Here is a 19,827-nt window from a genome sequence, read left to right on the forward strand (position 1 = left end):
CCTATGGAGGACAACATGGTCCCATGACTGCCTGCAGATCTCAGGGTCTCTATTTCAGTGTGGGCTTCAAAGAGAGAGAGGTAGGCCAAAAAAGGGCATTTCTGAAACCCCTCACCCACAGAGACAGACAGACAGACAGACAAGAAAGAAAGAAAGAAAGAGAAAAAGAAAAAGAGAAAGAGAGAAAAAGGAACTCAGCATGTTTTGGACAGCTAAACAGCACAGTTTGGTGAAAAGATGGCACCATTTCCTATCTACCTGAGAACCTGGACCAAACTTCAGGCTGAGAGGAGAACAGCCTAAATTAGCCCATAGGAAATGCCAACATCATGAATGTAGTTTAAACTTTTAACTCAATGCTGCAGAGTATTCCCCAGTCCCAGGAGTGTCTCTAAGAACCAAGTGCCTATATCGATGCAGGAGCAAAGGGCTGCTGACAAAACTGCATCTCCATTTTATGTATTTAATTTACTTGAGACTCAAAACTGACTCTTCTCTGCATCACACCCATCCCTGATGCTTATGTATTTGCTCTGTCTTGTGAGTGGGAAATATGTGAACTACCGCTTTCTCTCCAGAGAAAGCTGCTCTCTCACCTGACCATAGCACCAGTCTCCCACTACTCGTCATGCATTTGTGCCCTGCAAGGGAAGAGACTCAGTGACAGTGTCTGAGAAGATGGGGTCTGATGGCTCAGAAACTGGTCTAGAAGGTAAGAGCTGTGACTCAGAACTCGAGCCCGGAAGGACCTAAACCCCAGACCAGGCAAGGGTTGCAGCAGCTCAGATGCTGCACAGTGGCTCATGTTACTCTGGGTTGATTGAAATATCCAAGCACAAAACCTCAGGACGTAGCCAGCTCTCAGGTCTGAGTGCAGTTTAGCATAACTTCTCACCTATTCCTGTGTCAGAACGCTGCTCTTTGAGTACAGTACTTTAAGCACCTAATGGGTATCATGCTCCAAGTCAGTGAGCTGATTTAGCTGAGGCACGGGGGTGGTAGATGGCTTCAAGAAACAAGGCAGATGATTCACAAAGTAGGTAATTAATCTTAATTAAGTTCTTCCTGAAACAATTGTATTTGACCAGATTGAGACATCTTGAAAGAGGTAGCAGTATCTTATCAGTGTCTCTTCATAGTTTGATAAACTCCATTCAAGATTCAGGGAACACTTAGGATTCACAGGAACCAAAATAAATTACTTTACCCTGTCCACTCCCAATGGTAAGAAATACTCGCGTTAATTAAAATGGATTCCTGAAAATGTATACTATGTAGGACAATCTTTAGTTTAAAAATCTAGAAAAACAGACAAAAATTGCATATTGGTAGCTATATTTTAAACCAAAAAAAAAAAAATCTTCACATAATAAATACATCTTATGCACATTAACTTCAAATTTACTTCAGAAAGCTATTTACAATATAAATAATTATAAATGGGAACACTTTGCAAGATATTGTTGACATAACTAAATTATGTTTTCTACATTACATTCCAAAGGAAAACTACGGATGTTATGCTACAATGTCACTAGACCCTTTACATTGCAAAGCATGGTATTTGAAACACTGGCAATCTGTGTATTTTTTTCCATAAATGTAACCATTGGTTTAAAGCAAACATGAAATTCTTCATCATGTCTGAAGTGCTTTTTTTTGTTAGATTAATATATTTTATGCATTGAAATATTTACCTTGGGAAAAAGTTGCAGTGCCCTAAAAGTACTTTTTCTAATAGATTTTATTTCCTTAGAATGTAAAGGTGCCAACGTTTTATATTGTGTGAAAAAGATTGTTTCTTGCATTTTGAAACTTCCCACTGTATCAGTAGCTGAAAAGGAAAATAATAAATGCAGTCCAAATTGCAATAAATAAAAATGTTTAAAATTACATTTGGAATCCTAGAACAATAGGAAAGGTTGAGAACCTTGTGTGAGAGGGGAGTTAAATAGGGAATGCAACCAGACAAAAAGCGTTTTTTCATCCTGCATTTGATCTTTCCTTTCAAATTCAGCTTCATAGATGGAGTCATAAATTAACTCTTTTCAAAAAGGGATGTATTCCTAACAATTTAGAGCCAGATTTATCTACAGAACTCTTGTATACATAAGCTAAATGCCACAGTGAAGCCTCACAGCATTTTTTTCATTAATAAATGCCCTAAGGAAATGTAGAATGGAATCACACTAGTGCTCTCACTGTTCAGAACAGAAGACTATTTTGTTTTTTTGGTCTTCAAAATAACAGCTAAATCCTCAGCTATTCCTCTAGCAGACTTTAAAAACACCAAACTGAAGGCTTACAGAAATCTGGGGGATTTTGATTTGGTTTTTTTTTGTTGTTGCTGTTTTCGGGGTGGGTTTGGGGTTTTTTGGTTTGGGGTTTTTTAGCTTCTCAGTGCACACAGCTGAAATATTTAACCGTCAATTCTAACTGCAAATAAAATAAAATAGATTCTCCTCCACACTGTGGAGCTATCTGGAGTTAAGCCAGTATACCTACAGGAAAGCGTGTTCATCCACCATTGTTCCTAATAATAACATTGTTCCTGTATTGCCTTTAGGCTCTTAGGTGCTTTAAGTAAACTTGCAACACATGGAAAGAGCAGAGCCTGAATCCATTTGCTGCCAGACATTGACTATAGCCACCTTAAAATAGACGTAGCTAGGTCTAATCCTGGAACTGTGAGCTATAATCCCCATTACATACAGGTCTGTATGCAGAAGGTCTGAAACCAATGCGTATGCCACAGCTTTGTTCCGTGACTGAAAGGTTATCTGACCTTTGGAACAGCCAGGCTGATTTTCTGGGGTGGCTGTGCCTTTTCCAGAAATACTATGTGACCTTTCATTTTTTCCAGCTCACTCAGCATGCTCACATACATGAACATATGGTGGTTAACATACTTAGGGACATTAATGAATAAATGCTGCATGTGCAGAGACAAAAATGAGATTCAGATAACAGTGATTAAAACAGTTTAAAAGAGCAGAATTTCACTGTGTAACCCACAGCAGTATTGCGGACAGATCAACAAAAGCCATTTAAAGCTCAAGAAATACTTTTGGGGCTCTTCATTTGGGAGAGATGCACTCATTTTTTCAAAACATAAATAACCTCTTTTATAGAAGCACAGCCATTAGAGATACTATCTTCCATAATTCCATACTCACATCTTCAGATTTAAGGAAAGAAGAATTACAAAACAACCCTCAAACCTATTATCAGCAGTCAGCTTTCCTTCCTTTGCACTTGTTAAGTAGTACCTTACTCCACAAATATTCCCATTTGAATAAATGGGACAAATTGCTGAGTAAGGTTCTTCTTTTAATTTAAGAATTGCTTTGCAAATTTGTCCAAAATCACAAACTCTATGCCCATGGTGTGATTTTATATAAAGACTAGAGGGTTTTTATTTCTTTAAACAAAAGAGATATACTAAGATTTTAATGCACAAAAACCGTAATGCGCCATCCACTGACATCTGTAAGAAATGGTTTGAAAGAGCTGTGGTCACTCTGTATTTGCAGTAGTTGCAAAATATTAAGTTCGTGTTAATAACAAACCAGTATTTTGTTAGAGAAATTATGCAATACAGCAATTTATATTGTTTCTGTTCCAAAACACAGCATACATACCGTACCTTAAGTGATAACCTTTAGCTAATGCAATACATTTGAAACTTATTTGGTTCAAATGCCTTGCATTTTTCAATTTTTCAGTATTTCTTCCCATCTGATTTGGAAAAGGAAGAAACATAAAAAAAGATTATATCCTTGAAGGATACCAAATGAAACTTTGAATTACATAAATATGTAATGGAAAAAATAAGCTTTATACCATATTAAAAAGCACACATAATATGAGCTGCAGTGATATTATATGCTATAATTAAGATTGCGGATTTGTTTGCATGTAGCATGTAGCATGCAGAGTCTATGTTTGCAAAACTCAATGCTTTCTGTCAATTAAGAAGAAATTCCTGGCTATCTAAAGAAGCAGGATAGCAAACAAGCTGACAAAAGACATCCATCTCTGGCATACTGTATTGAAGTGCTAGGGAGTGCCAGTTGCTGGAATCCCATGAGGGAGAGACCATCAGCCTTTGCTTGCAGCACAACGTGGCTGCATGTAGAGACATCTCTACTGATTTATTCTGTTCATCACAGTGCATTTTTTGCATTTGTAGTGGACTAGAACTATTGAAAATAGCATAAATAGCTACAGTTTGTGAAGTCTTAGTTTGGGATCACTGTAAATAAGGATGGGGAACTTTAATGCATAGCACACTGTCTTTTTTTCCTACATGAAGTCATATAGTGCACAAGCAGTTTATGCTGTGCCTGTTTGTCTTGTAAGTCTATTTTTCAAAGGTGCCTGTCAGAATGCAAATACAACGGTCGCCAAAGGGCGGTTTCCTGACTACTTGTGGCCATTAGACCACAGCCAGGGAACTGCATCTGGTCTGCAGAACTTTGTTGCCCTCTAACTAAAAGCTTGATGCCAAGAGTGCTTTGTGATCCCAAGAAACTTGAGTGCTGAGAAAACACCATTCATTCAAACAGTTTGGGAGACTCTTCTGTAATACAAAATAGTATTGACACTTAGGCATGGTTTTATATGTACTTGTAGGGATAATATGATTCTATGTACCTCTACTCTAATTAGTTTTTCAAATTGTATTTTAATACTGTAAAAAGATACTCCAAGTACAAGTTTATTCATCTTACTCATAGGAACAAGTGAAATAAATATGTATCCAGAACTAAATTTATCAAAAATACTTTCTTATTCCTATGCTTTAGGAATATATACAATTGTTGGGCTGAAAGAAGTCCATTTTGGTCCATTTCTTCCTCTGAGTTAACAGTTGTCAATGTTTTTCTTCCCCTCAATTATTTGCCTTTTTATTATCTTAAAACAAACAAACAAAAATCTCTGTCTGCTTCTCTTTATGACCTTCATTATCCACTTGGCAATGGGTCAAATAAACTTCTTGCCAAATCATTTTGTTCTCATTTTGCCTTGGCTATCATTCAGTGCCCTGTCTCTCATTTCTGCTATTTTCTAGTTCAAATAGTTTTAGACCATTAGTTATCTCTCCTCTGTGCAGAGTTTGGTGCACATCAGTGATACTACCCCCTTACTCTGTTCCCTTACAAAGATGACAGACCCAGTTTATTTAAAGCTTTTATTAGATCTTTCAGTCTCTTTATCTTTTGCTGAGCTCTGCTCCACCTTTTCTGTTACGAAGTTTAGATAATAAAGACCAGACTGTGTTGTTCTCCCTTGTGTTCAACGTGCATTCCACCAGGAGCGATCACACTGCAGTCAACAAATGTCGCTTATGGAGTAAGGTACTACTCAATTCAAGATTCACAATCTGCTTTGGAGTGATCAGGACTACACACAATATTCCAAGTTCAGAGAGGTAATTTCCTCTGCTTTCAAGTACATCTCTACTTACGTGGTTTATAATGTTATTATTTAGCTTTTGCTTCTGATTAGTTTTATTTGGAAACAGTATTTTTAACCCACCCATAGCATGCTGGTTTATATTTAGTCCCATTGATGACTCAGTCCCATATGTTGAGCTTCTGAATGTTACAAATGAAGATAGTCTTAGAGCTAATCTCATTTTAGTAACCACCTCAGGTCCCCTTTCCTCCACATTGGCATAAGAGGGAGTGGTGGTCCCTCCTGTTGCAGTCGACTTTGGAACCATATAAATGCCATACAAAAAAAGGACAGGGCTAGCAATTGTGCCTAAAAATTCCCTATTTTACATTTTTAGCATATGTTTTGTATTTATTCTTTTCCAATCAATCACTCTCTTTGTTCATGAGGTTATTAAAAATTTTAAAAAGTTCCTCTGCCTCTTTTGATGTCTTATATAACGCTAGGACAGGCCCTGATAATGCCAGCATTCTTAATACAATTTAATTCCTTGGAACACTGATTTTCCTCTGTACTTTTTTATGTACATATGGCTGATTTTGATAGCCCTAATATTTTCTGATATTCATTAAATTATCTGCTGCAATCAAGAAGATAATTCATATTTATCAAGGTCATGCCTATTACTTTACTGTGTTTCAGACAGAGTAGTTACAATTCTCTATACTCTCTTAATTTACTCCAAAACTTTATCAGAAGTTAGATAAACCACCAAACAGTTTTTACCTATTCTTGACTGGTGTAATTTTACATTTATGCCACTGCATTTGTATTTTACAGCAATATTTCTATGATTCTGTTGAGTTCCTTCTGTGTTTTAAATTAATTCTTAATTATTCAGCCACTTTTCCTTATTTTATAATTATTACTAAATGGCATACATAGCTACAGGGTTAACAGTTTATCTTGAACCACTCCTAATTCCAGTCTATTCTCCCTGTTTCTCCAGGCAATTTTCTTCCATTTCACTCCACTACCCACCATGGGCAACCTTTCAAAAACATGAGAGCAATCTCCCATCTCTGCAGCAAGACAAGCAAGCCCTTTGTTTCGCAAAACTACAGTGAGAATGCCCCTGTCTTTTTAATACAGTAGAAGTAAATATTTGACCATACTAATCATAAGGACTCTTTTCAAATCAGGCATATGTCAATAGCTATGTATGTGAGTACACAAGGACATAACAATTCGAGGAGTTCTCTCTTTCTCCCTTTTTTTGATTTTGTATTGGTCAGCCATGGATGCTTTATACCATAGAGCAGCATAACGTGCTTGGCCTTTGGGGAATAAACGAACCACCAGAAGTACGCTTTTTGTTGTGTATTTCGAAGGAACACATCCCACATTCCTGTAAAAAAAGAGTGCATAGCAGTTCTGTTGGCTGGTACCTATGCAGTTCAGAAGATCTGCCCTTGGCAGTGTTTCCAAACAACACCTCTTACATGATGTGGATGAACTGCTCTGTTAGCCTGGGACAAGCACTCCCTGCCTGGGCCTCTTGTATCCTTCTCAGCATGCATGGCACCAACTTTGAGTTTAGCTCCATTCACTCTAACACTGCATGCTAGTGCATTTTTATTTTTTTAAAGTAATGCGTTTTAACTAACTTATCCCCCCAAACCTTGGGTTCTTCTTTCTAATGCACTGTGGTATGTGAAATGCTGGTAAGGACAAGGGCATGAAAACATATAATATCTTCCAATTAGATCTCAAAGGTTATTTTTTAAAGCACAAAAGTTTTTAGAAAAAAAAAGTGTCAGCTTCCATTGGTTATTATAACAGATGTTCCCTTGTGTCCTTGTGCCGGATCTTGCTGCATCCTTAAGTGAGAAGTCACATCAAAGTGGGATCCATTACAGCCTAGTGAATAGTTTCTAATTGTTTCAGTGTCATATAGATGCTCCAGAGCATACCCAGTTAGTGTGTAAGCATGCTTATCAAAGTACTGCCTGTGGGAGCTGTAATAATTTGGAGAGACTGCTGGGTGGTCTCCTTGGTTTTGATGAGGGGACATATCTGAATGCAGGTAGTCTTTAGCAAGTACCAAACTAGATTTTGATATTCGATCAGAACTGGGGCTGCTTATCCTAGACAGTGTTGTGGGGCTGTTGTCATAGTCATTTTCATGTGGGCTCATAATCTTTCCATCTCGCTGCTGGATGTGTTCACAGGGGGGAGTGTTGGCAACCGTTGGGACGCGGCAGACGTCCGCTGCCACCTGCTGCTGAGGGTAGTTTGCAAAACAGATAGCGTGCTTCTTCCCCGTGCCGTTAATGGAGACCAGTGGGTCAGGAGTGGTCTTCCGCAGCTGTAGCCTGTTTTCTTCTTCTTTAATCATTTGCTGGGTGGCTCTTATTAGAGTTTCAATTTTGCTGGGCTCATGTGGACTGTTCTGATACTGCTCAGTACGGTATCGGTCACCTGACTCACTGGCAGAGCCAGGATCAGGTGAGCTAACGACACTGTCCTCATCCCAGTGTCCTCTTCCTAGGAAAGAGAGAAAGGAGACAAGCACTGAGGTTTAAGGAGGCACGTGATCTTGAAAAACATGTAATCTGAACCTTCTTTTACATAGAGAAAATCAAATCGGAGGTAAGTGACTCGTAACAGTCACCAAAAAAGACCATGGTAGACCCTTTGCTTTTCAGTGACAAATTCTAGTTTCCAGTATCTCCACAAGGAACAAGTAACACAGCTGGAGATATAAAAAGAGATCGAAGCACCTCAACACAGGTATCTGGTGCCACTTGATACACTCTTGGGTAGCCAAGCATCTGCATAAGCCCAGCAGGTATGGCACCAACTCTAAAGCACCTCTGTCTTTTGGAGCAGCAAGAGGCCAGGCAGGGTATCGTAGGGCATGTCAAAGTGCCCTCAATGCCAGTGTTCAGGCCCCTGGCCCCTTACTACCTCTTTGCATCAGCAAGGTCTGAGTGAATTTGGGCCATGGTAAAAATAAAAATCTCAGGGAATTACAAATGTACAATATTCCAGCATGTTTTCTTAGGCCTTTCAAGGAGCTAAAACACAGACAGCACTGAGAAATAGATTGTGGTTATGTAGTGACTTTATGCAGGTTACACAGCAATAAATAACCACAAGTAATGAAGGAACTCTTCTACAAAAGCTCAAGAACCCATAACTGCTAGACAGGGTTACTGTCAAAATGTGACATCATATCCCCACGAATAAGTATTTGCTTTTGAAATGGGAAAATACTGTGACATTCTTACCTCTCTTTAAAAAACAAGGCCCATATACATATCAGAGAAGATGTTCAGCTTGCAACTAGCTGAAAGCACAGAATCATACCTGTCAGTCCTCACTAGCAAGAAAGTGAGTGGCCCCAAAACCTGAACGGTCAACATTATGATATAGGGCTTGATTTGCTGAGATACATTCCTTCAGCAGGGCATGTGTGGGACTTGCACATGTTACTTCTTGATGCCTTTGCCTCAGCACACAAAGTCCACTTTGGGGATGAGGCACGTTGGGTTGGCTGACAGTACTCCTCAAAGCAAACCCATTTTCAGACTAGCACCAGAAGTTTCTCCTGTTCTGTGTTGGGTCAGGGCATACAGATCTGTTTGGGTTGCAGACCACTACCACTGCATTGTAGAGTTCACAACAAAAATCAGTGATGGGCTTTTATAATAAAAATATCCTTCCATTGCTGTGGAAGTACTTCACTGTGGAGTATCATGAGTATGAATTTATCTTTCACGTCCTCTTAAGATCTGGTCCCAAAATGTCAATGCTAGTCAGGTTTTTCCCCCTAAAGCTACACGCAGACTGAAGACCTAGTGAAAAATGTAAGACTTGATACAATAAAGACATTAACTGCAGTACCTGGAACTACAGCAAAACCAAACAACAAACTAAAACCAAACTATATTATCCATTTACATTAATTATCCTTGATAGAGGTATGGAATAAATATCTAACCCTTTTGCATTTGTACCTTGGTATTATACTTCTGTGCTCAGCAAGAATTATCATGCAAAAAATTTGCCAGCAAAATTATCATGCTTTACTAGATTCTCTTTTTTTTTGAGAAGAAGAAGCTAGAAAAACACTAATAGGGCAGAAGTACAGAACAGACACAAGGAAGGAGGCATGTTCCCACAGGAAAAGTGGAGAACAGTCCTCATCGGCAAAATTTTCTGTCCCTTTCCTGTTTTATCTGTATTTCCTAGAACATGCTACTTAATAATTTTTTTTCTAATCTCGACATAATTTTCCTCAGATTGGAGTAAAACAGAACAGTTCCTTTTCGTTTACAAAACTTCATTCTGCAAATCAACGGAATAGTACTAATGTAATCAGCTTTTATGAGTTCTTTAGAGGCAACCCTTGTTTTCATAGACTATTTTGTAGAAAAACTTTTTTTTTTTTTTTTTTGATGTTGCATGCATCCTTACAACCTTGAATTCTGACTTTTGGGCCAGTTGCTGTCTTCCAAGACTCAGCCTATAATTTTTAAATGAAGGACTTTTGGACTTTTCCCAAACCAATATCAGGCTTTCACTGTGGTTTTTTTATTAGCTTCAGCCTCTGAAAATGTGCTAATGCATTGAGTTCGCAACCTGTCAGAAACCAAACAAAATTTCAGGCTTGGTGTTGAAAGGATGGAGAAGTTCAAATTGGCTAAAAATTATAGCTGAGGATAAATGTGTGAAACCAAAAACAACTGTTAATTTTAATAGCTAACTTTAAATACATACAGAATCAGTAATAACCCATAGGGAAAAATGTCACTTGGAGAACAATTTCTCCAAAGGCTTTCAAGAGTTTTTAATATCCAGCTTGGATTCAGCTCTAATTTTTTGCTAAATATATTCCATCTGAAGTGTCTTAATCCTAAAACAAATAATACCCACTTTTCTATTGAGTGGATTATTTTGTTTATATTTTTAAGATCATGCCTAAAATCTCACCAGTCACATTTCCACCTTAATTTCACAGATTGATGAAAATACAGCAAAATTATATTTTGCTGCTATAAGCCAGACTATAAAACTCAACTCAACTTGAATTTTAAGTATCCTCATCTCCACAGATGCGATCTCTGAGACAATAACATACATCAAAAGCATCTAATTTTCCATCTTTCACATAAACAGCTGTATGTTTCTGTCATATTCTTCGCTGAGATGGTGTCACTTCTGCAAATCCTTGTTATGTCTTACCATGAATCCTGTGCACTGACGTTATGTGGGGCATACTGTTCTCATACGCTTCTCTGCTCTCAGGGGATGACTTAGTCAGAGGCAATGCTGAACGAGAGCCCCACCAGCTCTCCCTCCCCGGCTGCGGCGTGCCAAGGAAATACCGGCCAGCTTCGCATCTGCCTCCCTCGCAGGCCTGAGTGTGGAAATGCCTGTCATCAGTCACCCTGGAGTGGTCGAGCGCAAAACCGTAGCAGAGCGCGCTGCGGTCTGAGTACTGTCTGTAGGCACAGGAGGCGTCGTGGTGCTGGGAGCTCGGTCTGTCCGCAGGCTCCAGGAGCTGGGGAGAAGCCGTATCGGTCAGTGGGCTCCCACCCCACTGGCTCTCGTGGTCAGACTCGGATCTCTCAGTGTGAAATCCAGAATACTGCAAAACAGGAGAAGCAGCATGGAAATTACCACACCTGGGTGAAATCTGCAAGTAACTGCACTGGGAACAAAGGCAGAGAGTGGATGTGATAGTGTGTTTCTTGTGAGCGTGCCCACATGTCTGCACCTTCTGATTGGGCTCCTGGTCCTTTCCTGTACAACACTCTGTAATGAGCTCACAGATGACTGGACAGACCTCATGAAAGTCTAAAACATCCCATGTCGGCCCTTAACAGCCATCTCCTTTATGATGTGTAATATCAGGCTCAGCAACATCAATGTTTCAGTTCAATATATTTTTAATATGTTCAGGTTTTTCTTGTTGCTTTGAAAGCTGTGCTTATGCTCAGCCAAGGTGCTCCAATGCACTTCAGCAAAACACTTCCAAAAGGGACTGAAATAACACTGCTCCTGGAGCATTCTCACATGTCAAATTGAAACCGAATGTATTTGAAGGGTTTTTTCTAAGGGTTCGCTCTCTTTTCCTCATATTTTTTTTGTTGAATTTTTTCCTTGGAGTTGTATCTTTGAACTTCTTTCCTCTTATTAGTAGGGAAAAGAAAGCCTCTTGCAAATCCTGCGCTGCCAACATTTCTATAGGGTAAAGCCTAAAGTGATGGCAAATAGGTAGGAAGCTAAAAATCCCAGTTCTATTGCAATGTGGGAACAAGGAAAATCCAGAAACTATTTTCCAGTAAAGGTGACTGCTAACCAAAGCAGGCAGAGTGAGCACTTTTCACCCTCACTTAAACAAGGCCCTCCCAACACAAAAAAAGCTGGAAAATTAGTCAGGATAAGAACATGAGCATTTGTTTAGAGAGAAGTAAGGGTTAAGTTAAATGTCACAGATTCCTAGGTATTCCTAATGAATGCTTCAAACTTTTAGATACCTTTTGGGAAAGGAAAAGAATGTTTATTAAACCTCCTAGGATTTAGCTATCTCATTTTTAAATCTTTTTATTTATTGGAACTGTCAAACTTCACGGAACATTTCTAAATCAATTTCACCCGTGATTATGGACTGGGATGAGACCAAAGCTGTACATGCTCACCTCTTCAGCACTGCACACTCATGTCACAAATCAATGTATTACAACATGAAACCTTGGAATTCTCCCATTCCATCACTCACCTTCCATATGCCCACTCTGCCTTTTCTTTTAATAGGCCTAACATAAGGTTACCTTCCTTTTCATTAGATTAAGTTGCTCTGAAACTCCTCATTATCAGCCAGGATCAAGGTTTTATGCACTTACCAATCGAAAGTACTGACCAGATGTTTGACTTACAGAAACTTAAACCATCTGTGCAACATCAGTGGAGTTTTTGGCATCTAATTGGGCATTTCTTCAGTATTCCAGTTTATATTTGTTTATATTTGTCTAATACTGTTTTGGTTGTGAACAGGATAGGTTATTTCAAGGAAACAAAGAAAGGGTCATGGCTTTGAAGAAGTCAATTATATTTTGTTATTAGTTGTCAGAAGAATAGCCATAGGCAACAAGCCTACCAGGAGACATGGAGGAGGTCAGAAAGTTAGTACCACGATACTCATCACAAGGGTTTCAAGATGAAAGGACAAACATGAATTTTCATGAAGGTTAGATAGTTACAGAGCCACAAAAGCATTCTATTAAATGCCAGTAACTCAACATACACTAACTAGAAACTTTATTCAGTCACCACAGAGTTATGTGATCAACTGGAGCATCTAACTCTTCTATTATCCTTTCAGATCTAATGTCCACAAACTGCTTAGTCACAAAGATACCTTCATAAATAACAGCTGAATTATTGTAAGCATTTTACAAAAATGTATAGGTAAAATTAAGTTTCCAATAAAAAAACTTAGAAATTATTAACAAGATTACCACTTAGCAAATTTTATCTGGAATGGAAAATCAAAAAACCAGAAAACTAGTTTTTCATCTGTTCTTAATTTTAGAATTACTTTTTGCTCTTTTTGGATTTGGCTTGTATAAACCAGATTTTCTAATTTTAAAAGTTAAGCAGAAATATTATATAGTGTAAGCCTAAATGCAAGTATAGAAAAATCAGGAGTTCATTTATTTTCTTATTAAAAACAAAGCTCCCAGTATGTATTTCTTTCATGAGGAGGACACGGAAAATTAATTCAGAACAATATTATAATGAAATTTCTTTTTTTGGACACTTTATTATGATAATAAATGCCAGAGAATCTTTCAAACTGCAAACTCTTAATTTCCTGTAGCTCTACTAGATATTCTTCTATTTGTTCTCTTTTTCTAAGGACACTTCAGTGTCCAACATAGCTTCTCTTGAAGGGAATATCTTCATGTAATTGAAAAGTTGCACATTTTTGCTTTTATTTTGAACCTAATCACAAAAGGCCTTTGTGCAGTTTTTTTGAAAAAAGGGAAATTATCTCAAAGGTTTTATGTTTAGTGTATTAGAAATGCACTGTGTGGTGTTATATAACCATGTATCAAGACCAACAATACTTGACTCATCTTCTTTGTCCTTGAGGTAAATGAAGATTATTTGAGATCTGACCTATGGCAGCTGCTGGGCCATGGACAGAATTAAATTAACACAGTCAATTGTTTGTGGCCCACATTTTCTGCCAAGGTTTGATATGACTACTTACTCCTAAGGTACAACATGAGCAGGCACAGGGCAAAAATATGTCTAATTCCCTCTAAAGCCAGCCACATCTCTATTTGGCATCTTCAGGCTGCCTCCACTGCTGCGGTCCAACCACTGCCGCTCCTGGGAATCTGATGTTGACAGGTGGAGACTTCAAATACGGGCATGTGTGACATGTTGATGGGGGGAGAAATGAAAGAGTGATCAAAGATATTGCTTTACTGAAATGGGAGTGGAAACACTATCTCACAAGTCAGAATTAGGCTCCCATATGTCAAGTGGTGAAAGACCATAAAAAATTGAATCAGATTTAATGAAAATTATGGCAAATTAAAATCAGTTGGATTTTTTTCAAACCCAGTCATGTCTCAGCAGAAACATCTTATTTTCTGCTAATTTTTGCCTTCTGACTTCTATTAGGAGTCAGAAGGCAAAATAAATTTATTACTTTTGGATTTTTGACAAAATTTAGTCAGCAGATAGTGATAAAGAACTTCAGACTGGCAACATCTGAAATCCCTTCAGGTGATTTCTCAATTGTCTTCTGCCATAAAAAACAACAAAACATAAATTAAATGGTCCTCCAGCTGGTCCCTGGAAACTGAATTGTCACCTCTGAAAATTAGAAATGTCTTCCAGAGTATTAATCCAGCATACAGTCACAGTGAGAGCACACCAGCAGGATTAGCACTGACAAAGAAAGGGTCTGTGGGCCATAACTGATACATTTTCATTCCAAGAAAAACTTCTGGAGGGCTAAAGAGACAAGGAAATGAGAAGATATAAATTCCATGTCTAAGAAAGCTTGCTTTATGAGAGCCCATGGAAGTGTATTAGGCCAGTAGACAATTTAATATTTCTCGTGTGATTTTCTTTTGCCTGACCTTCCAGTTTTACAGGTGTCTCACTGGCCTGAGGACTCATTCTGTCATACACAGCAACATCAGCCTGCTCCACACGCCACCCCAGATGTTCAAACAACAGATTCTATAGATATATAATTTTCTGGCAGCCTACTCAGGTTTTTATCATTACAAACGTTAATTATATGGTGAAACCCTCACAGAATCCTCTTTTCCATGAAAAACTTTCACTACATCAGCATTAGTAGCTTTTCTCTTGATTTGTGTCTTAACCATGAGGGAAAAAACATCACAGATGCGGGCTGCATTGTACTAAGAACATATGCATGCTTTTAAATCACTTTTATCTTACATTTTACTAATGTAATCCTGAAATGTAAAATATGCTCTTTTCGCATTCACTGTTATAGGCACAACAGATGGTGAAAGGCTTAGATTAAAGTAATACAGCATGTCCATTAAAATAACCCCCACTGCTGGTGACTCTTCACCAGACCAGGAGTTATGTTTACTATAAAAAGAAGGGTTTGCTTTGCTTTTGAACACACTTGAAGTTGCCAAAGCTTTAGGCTACAGGAAGAAATTAAAACAAAACAAAACCCAGGCTGGCTAGAATTCAGCCTGATTCTGTTGTCTTTACCCCATTGGGTGATATGCCCAAAAAGAGATGGACTGCAGAATCAATCCAGATTATCCATTTAAAGGAGATATAGAATCAATACATCTCTGAAATCTGATGTATTAATACATACCTCTATACCTACCTATTAATATGTACCTATATCTATAATATACAACTATTTCCAAAAATTTATGCCTGCTATAGTATAGACCAAAGCCTCCATCCAACAGCTCTTGGGTACATCCTTACTTGTATGTGTACTTTCATGAGATACATATATATATAATCTTTATCCAAGAGCTAAGATGAGATATGAAGGAATAAACATTTATCCAGATCTCATCATGAAACATTTCCACTGCAGGCAGACAGCAGGCAATTTAAATATTTTCCTTAGGCAATCATCATTAATGGTACATTAAACTCCAAAGCAGTTCAGATGATCATAATTAAAATGTTTTTCCAGTCTTGTTGCTATTTCCTCTGTATAGAATAAACGAGGTCCTGGGCTAGTTTTTGGGAACACAAAGGTGCAGGGCTAGATTTTGGAAGGCACTCACAATGATTATGATGATGATGATTATATTGTGGGGGCAGACTACAGGCATCTTTACACCAACCCATGATTTCCTTTTTCTGCAAATATCCATCAAACCTTCATCTGCCTGTTTGTTTTGTTTCCCACCATCTCTTTCAGCTCTGTGCCTCTCTGGTGGGATGGGACTAGAAAAGCATTCTTCAAACTCTGAGCAAATTCTGCAGCTAGGCCATGAATTTTGGGTTGCTCTCCTCTCTACTTGCCCCTCCCCTGCCTGAGGGTGGTTTCACAGAACCCACTGTACTAACAGCAGGCAGTGCTAATCAGATGCTGACCGATGCCTCCGGTTAAATGAACTCAGTTTCACTTGAGTCTACAAGACCCACAGTATGCTATGTCTGCTTTTGCATAAGATTTGAGGAAAAAAAATTAGCACTGTCTTAGATGACCGAAACATCCACTTTTTGCCCTAGTAGTAAAAGTTCAGCTGAAGTCGATTAGCATAATTTTCATACTGTTCACATCTCAGGTAGCTGTCTTAGGGGCACACAGCTGGCAAGGTGAAGGATTCTCAGTCAGAAACCAATAAGGCATATGATTTCTTTTTCTCTTCAAGAGAGAAGCAAAGTAAATGGTAAGGGAAAAAGAGAAAAGGAAAGGAAAAAAGTGGGAAAGAACTTATGTACATTTAAAATCTCCTAGGTGCCCTTGACTTTAAGAAGTACTTTGCCCACTGCCGTTATTTTACTAATAAACTTCCTGCTTCCTTTCCTCACCACAACTCAGGCTCCTGTGTAAGCCAAAACCCGTGACCTCTCTTTCAGCTGTGACTTTTAAGTCACACTCTAATTCTCCTCTACTGACTGGCAAATAACAAGGGCAGGAGGCTGAGGGACGCAGGCCATACCACCTGCTGCATGTTCTTCACAACAGCTTCTCTTAGTCTTTCAACAGTTTATTCAGCAGTGGAAAAGGATGAGAGGGAGGCAAGGCCAAGCTGCCAGCTTTACTTGTGGTGATGGGCTGCAATGAACGGTATGACCATTTTTCAAGATACTGGCAACTACCATGGCTGCTTCTTTTTGAATGATGAAATATGTGACTTTAATATCAGGCAGCTGGTGATGAGGATGCAGAATGAAACTGGAGACTAAGCACCCTGAGCTTTCAGACAACAATCCCTGATAAACCAAAAGTCACAATGCTGCACTGCTCATTCAGTATTTTTTTTTCTGGTGACAGAAAGGATAAGGAGGTCACACTTTCAAAAATCAGATAGATGTGGAAGGATAACAAGTCTTCAGCTGGGATTGTCCTGCTAGCAAATGAGTCCTTTGAAAGGACTGTATAAGGCAAGATGAAATGTAATTACAATATATCAAAAATAGTCATAAAAATTGAATTTAGAATTATTCGTACATGTCTTCCCCAATTCTTTTAAACATTTTGATTACTTGATTGAAGAAATTTAATCAAACAATTAAAAAAATTAAAGAAAAAGGCTTTTTTAAGAGCCCACAGAAACATGCATGAACAAGCGAGCTATGATAACCTCTGACAAAAGTTAGATGCTTAAAATTAGGAATCTGGATTCATATCTAGGTGCTCAGTTAAATATTCCCTGTGCCAATAGCAGATGTCATTTAACTGAAATTCTTATCCTGGATACTTTTGATGGGAAAAAAGAAAGAAAACAAGGAAGTGATGTAGACATTTGGGATCCCATTACACACTCTTAGAGGTCCATTTAGAAAACATTGTGCCTGCAAAGAAACTGTAGTTATTAAGGTCATTACCAGTTAAATATTGACCTGGGCTCTTTCAAAATACATAGCTCTTCAATGTTACATTGTGAATGCATACATTTATATCCACTTTGTATATATCCATTTATATCCTCTTGTGTAGAGGCATAAGAGCAGTAGGACTTGTATCATTAGTAAACATCATGATTATTTTAACAAACAGATTTATTTGAGCTAAAAGTTTGACAGTGTAAGGATGCAAGTGCTGTGACATTGCCTGCAGGAATCAGTTACATAAATGTATTGGGTAAGTTTCAGTTCACAGACTCAATCGAGTCTGGTCCATTCTCCAAGCAGGACATGTTCCTTACACGTTAGGCTTGAAAATGAAATCTGGGAAATTAAATTCTACTGATGCCAATGACCACCTCCTACTGTTTTCTTCCTTTCAAAGTTTTACACACAGAAAACACACGTTCTTGTTCCAATTCACCAAGCTGGCTGACTTCTTTCCCTCATCAAAACTCACTCCTCTCGACTACGATTTCAGTATTAACTTCTATCAAATATCTGACAGTTTTCTAGATATGTTGGAGTTAGTAAAGACCAAGCAAGAAAAAGAAAGATTTCTCAAATGGCAAAACTCAGAGCCTTCTCAAACCAAGTATTTCAAAACCAACATTTTCCTTTGTCCTTCTGTCCGCTTCTCATTAACTCTGAGCCCTGCACTGCTATTGTTGTTGATAATGATTTATTATGCATGCTGAAACATAAATGTTTCCAGCTTTTTAGAAGCAGTTTAAAGAAACATATTCCTGTCTCAAGGTTGTATAACCTGCCGTCCTTTATTCCCTTTGAGTAACACGTTCTTTGGCCCGTTCTAATTACTTGGGTAAAGTAGCAGTCAAAATCAAGATATTCAAAAATATTTATTTTTTTCAAAGACAGCTACCTGTGGGTATGGTGATGTCCTTGATTTTGACTTTGTGCTCGAGAGGCGAGATTTGCTTCCCTTTCTATTATCCGTTATGGTCGGAGTTGAATTTGCGTATGAGAATGCCGGCTTGGTAGCAGTGACCTGATCCAGGGAGAGCTGTAGTCCTTTATATTCAGTATCCCTATATAAAAGGCAAAAGTGAAAAACAAGCTCACTTCATGTCTTAACGGGAAACATTCCTTTCTTCTTTGTGGGGGGTGGAAACAAAAGGTATTTTTAAGGAAAAAGAATAAAACCATTCAGGGCAAGCCAGTATATCCCCCTAATATATTTATGGAGTATAGCTTACTAAGCAATAGCAGTATTTTTATAGTGAAAATATGATTGCTTTTTGCATCCAGCTGTTATCATCCTGATCTACTTTCTTCAGTAATAAAAAAACAATGGGATGGATATTTCTGAGATTTGTATTACCGTTCTACATTGGTCACATAGCTAAGCAGTAAATAGGATACATTTTCCTCAAAACTCTTTTAACCATACAACTACAAATTTACCACATGTGTGCTATGTGTGTGTGTGTGTGTGTTCACATGTGTGTGTGTTGGGTGCACATAACAGCCTACAGAGATGACTAGATAAACTAAACAAAATAATTTTTTAATGGAAAACACTTGATCTTTAAGGTTGTATTTTTCAGTGTTTAAGAAGTTTCAGGCAATTGGTGCAAATTTTTGATTTGTTTTTTTTCCTTCTATGGGTCTTATGAGTCTTTTATTCCTCCATTTTTAGTTGCTTATACCAGTTTACCAGTCAAACAGCTAAATAAATATCAATCTTGTGATTTAAATAGCCTGTCCCTCACTCACAAAATAATAGAGGTTTTCCATGGAAAGCTACATATAATGTCAGTTTTTGAAGTTCGGTGTTAGTTTCTTTAAACTAATGAATGCATGAAAATAAGGAAAACTGGCATTGTTCACAATGTCTTACTAAGCATAACAAGGGCATGTGCATTGGACTGCTCTCCTCTGCACACATCTGCATGTCTGCTGATACCCAGGGGAGTAACAAATGAGCTCTCCAGCTTTCATGTAGTCATACGGAACCTATTCTGACAATGATTTATTAAAAGAGAGCAAAGCGAGAGCTTCTTCCTGACCTACCTACCTGGAGGAAAAGAGGAAGGGTTCATGATGTTTTTTTTCCTTTGTGTTATCAGTAGAGAAGTAAGGGATAAGGGAAGAATAATGCTTCTCTTAAGCAGTCAAGGAGGCAACATATTCATTCACACAATTACCCCATACTCCATCAAAACCTAAAGATTAACACTTAATGAATTATATTAATAATAAATTGTTTACCGAGCTTTAACAACAATATCTTGGTCTATAATCACACAAATATTGATATGTAAGCCACAAGAGTCTAAGTTT

The 19,827-nt window shown here is 38.1% G+C and overlaps 1 protein-coding gene across 1 annotated transcript in view; it reads right to left on the reverse strand.

Annotated features, from left to right (window-relative positions):
- Positions 1–696: 696 nt before the first annotated feature.
- The window catches only part of SIM1 (single-minded family bHLH transcription factor 1), a 51,869-nt gene continuing 32,738 nt past the window's right edge, over positions 697–19,827 (reverse strand). The window contains exons 8-10 of the mRNA XM_017739400.1: positions 18,407–18,605; positions 10,651–11,056; positions 697–7,947 (exon numbers count right to left, since the gene is read on the reverse strand). Coding sequence (XP_017594889.1) covers positions 7,217–7,947; positions 10,651–11,056; positions 18,407–18,605 — 1,336 coding nt within the window. The 3' untranslated portion in view covers positions 697–7,216. The remainder of the gene's footprint in view (positions 7,948–10,650; positions 11,057–18,406; positions 18,606–19,827) is intronic.

This window comes from Corvus brachyrhynchos, unplaced genomic scaffold (genome assembly GCF_000691975.1).
Source record: "Corvus brachyrhynchos isolate BGI_N302 unplaced genomic scaffold, ASM69197v1 scaffold14, whole genome shotgun sequence".
NCBI lineage: Eukaryota > Metazoa > Chordata > Aves > Passeriformes > Corvidae > Corvus > Corvus brachyrhynchos.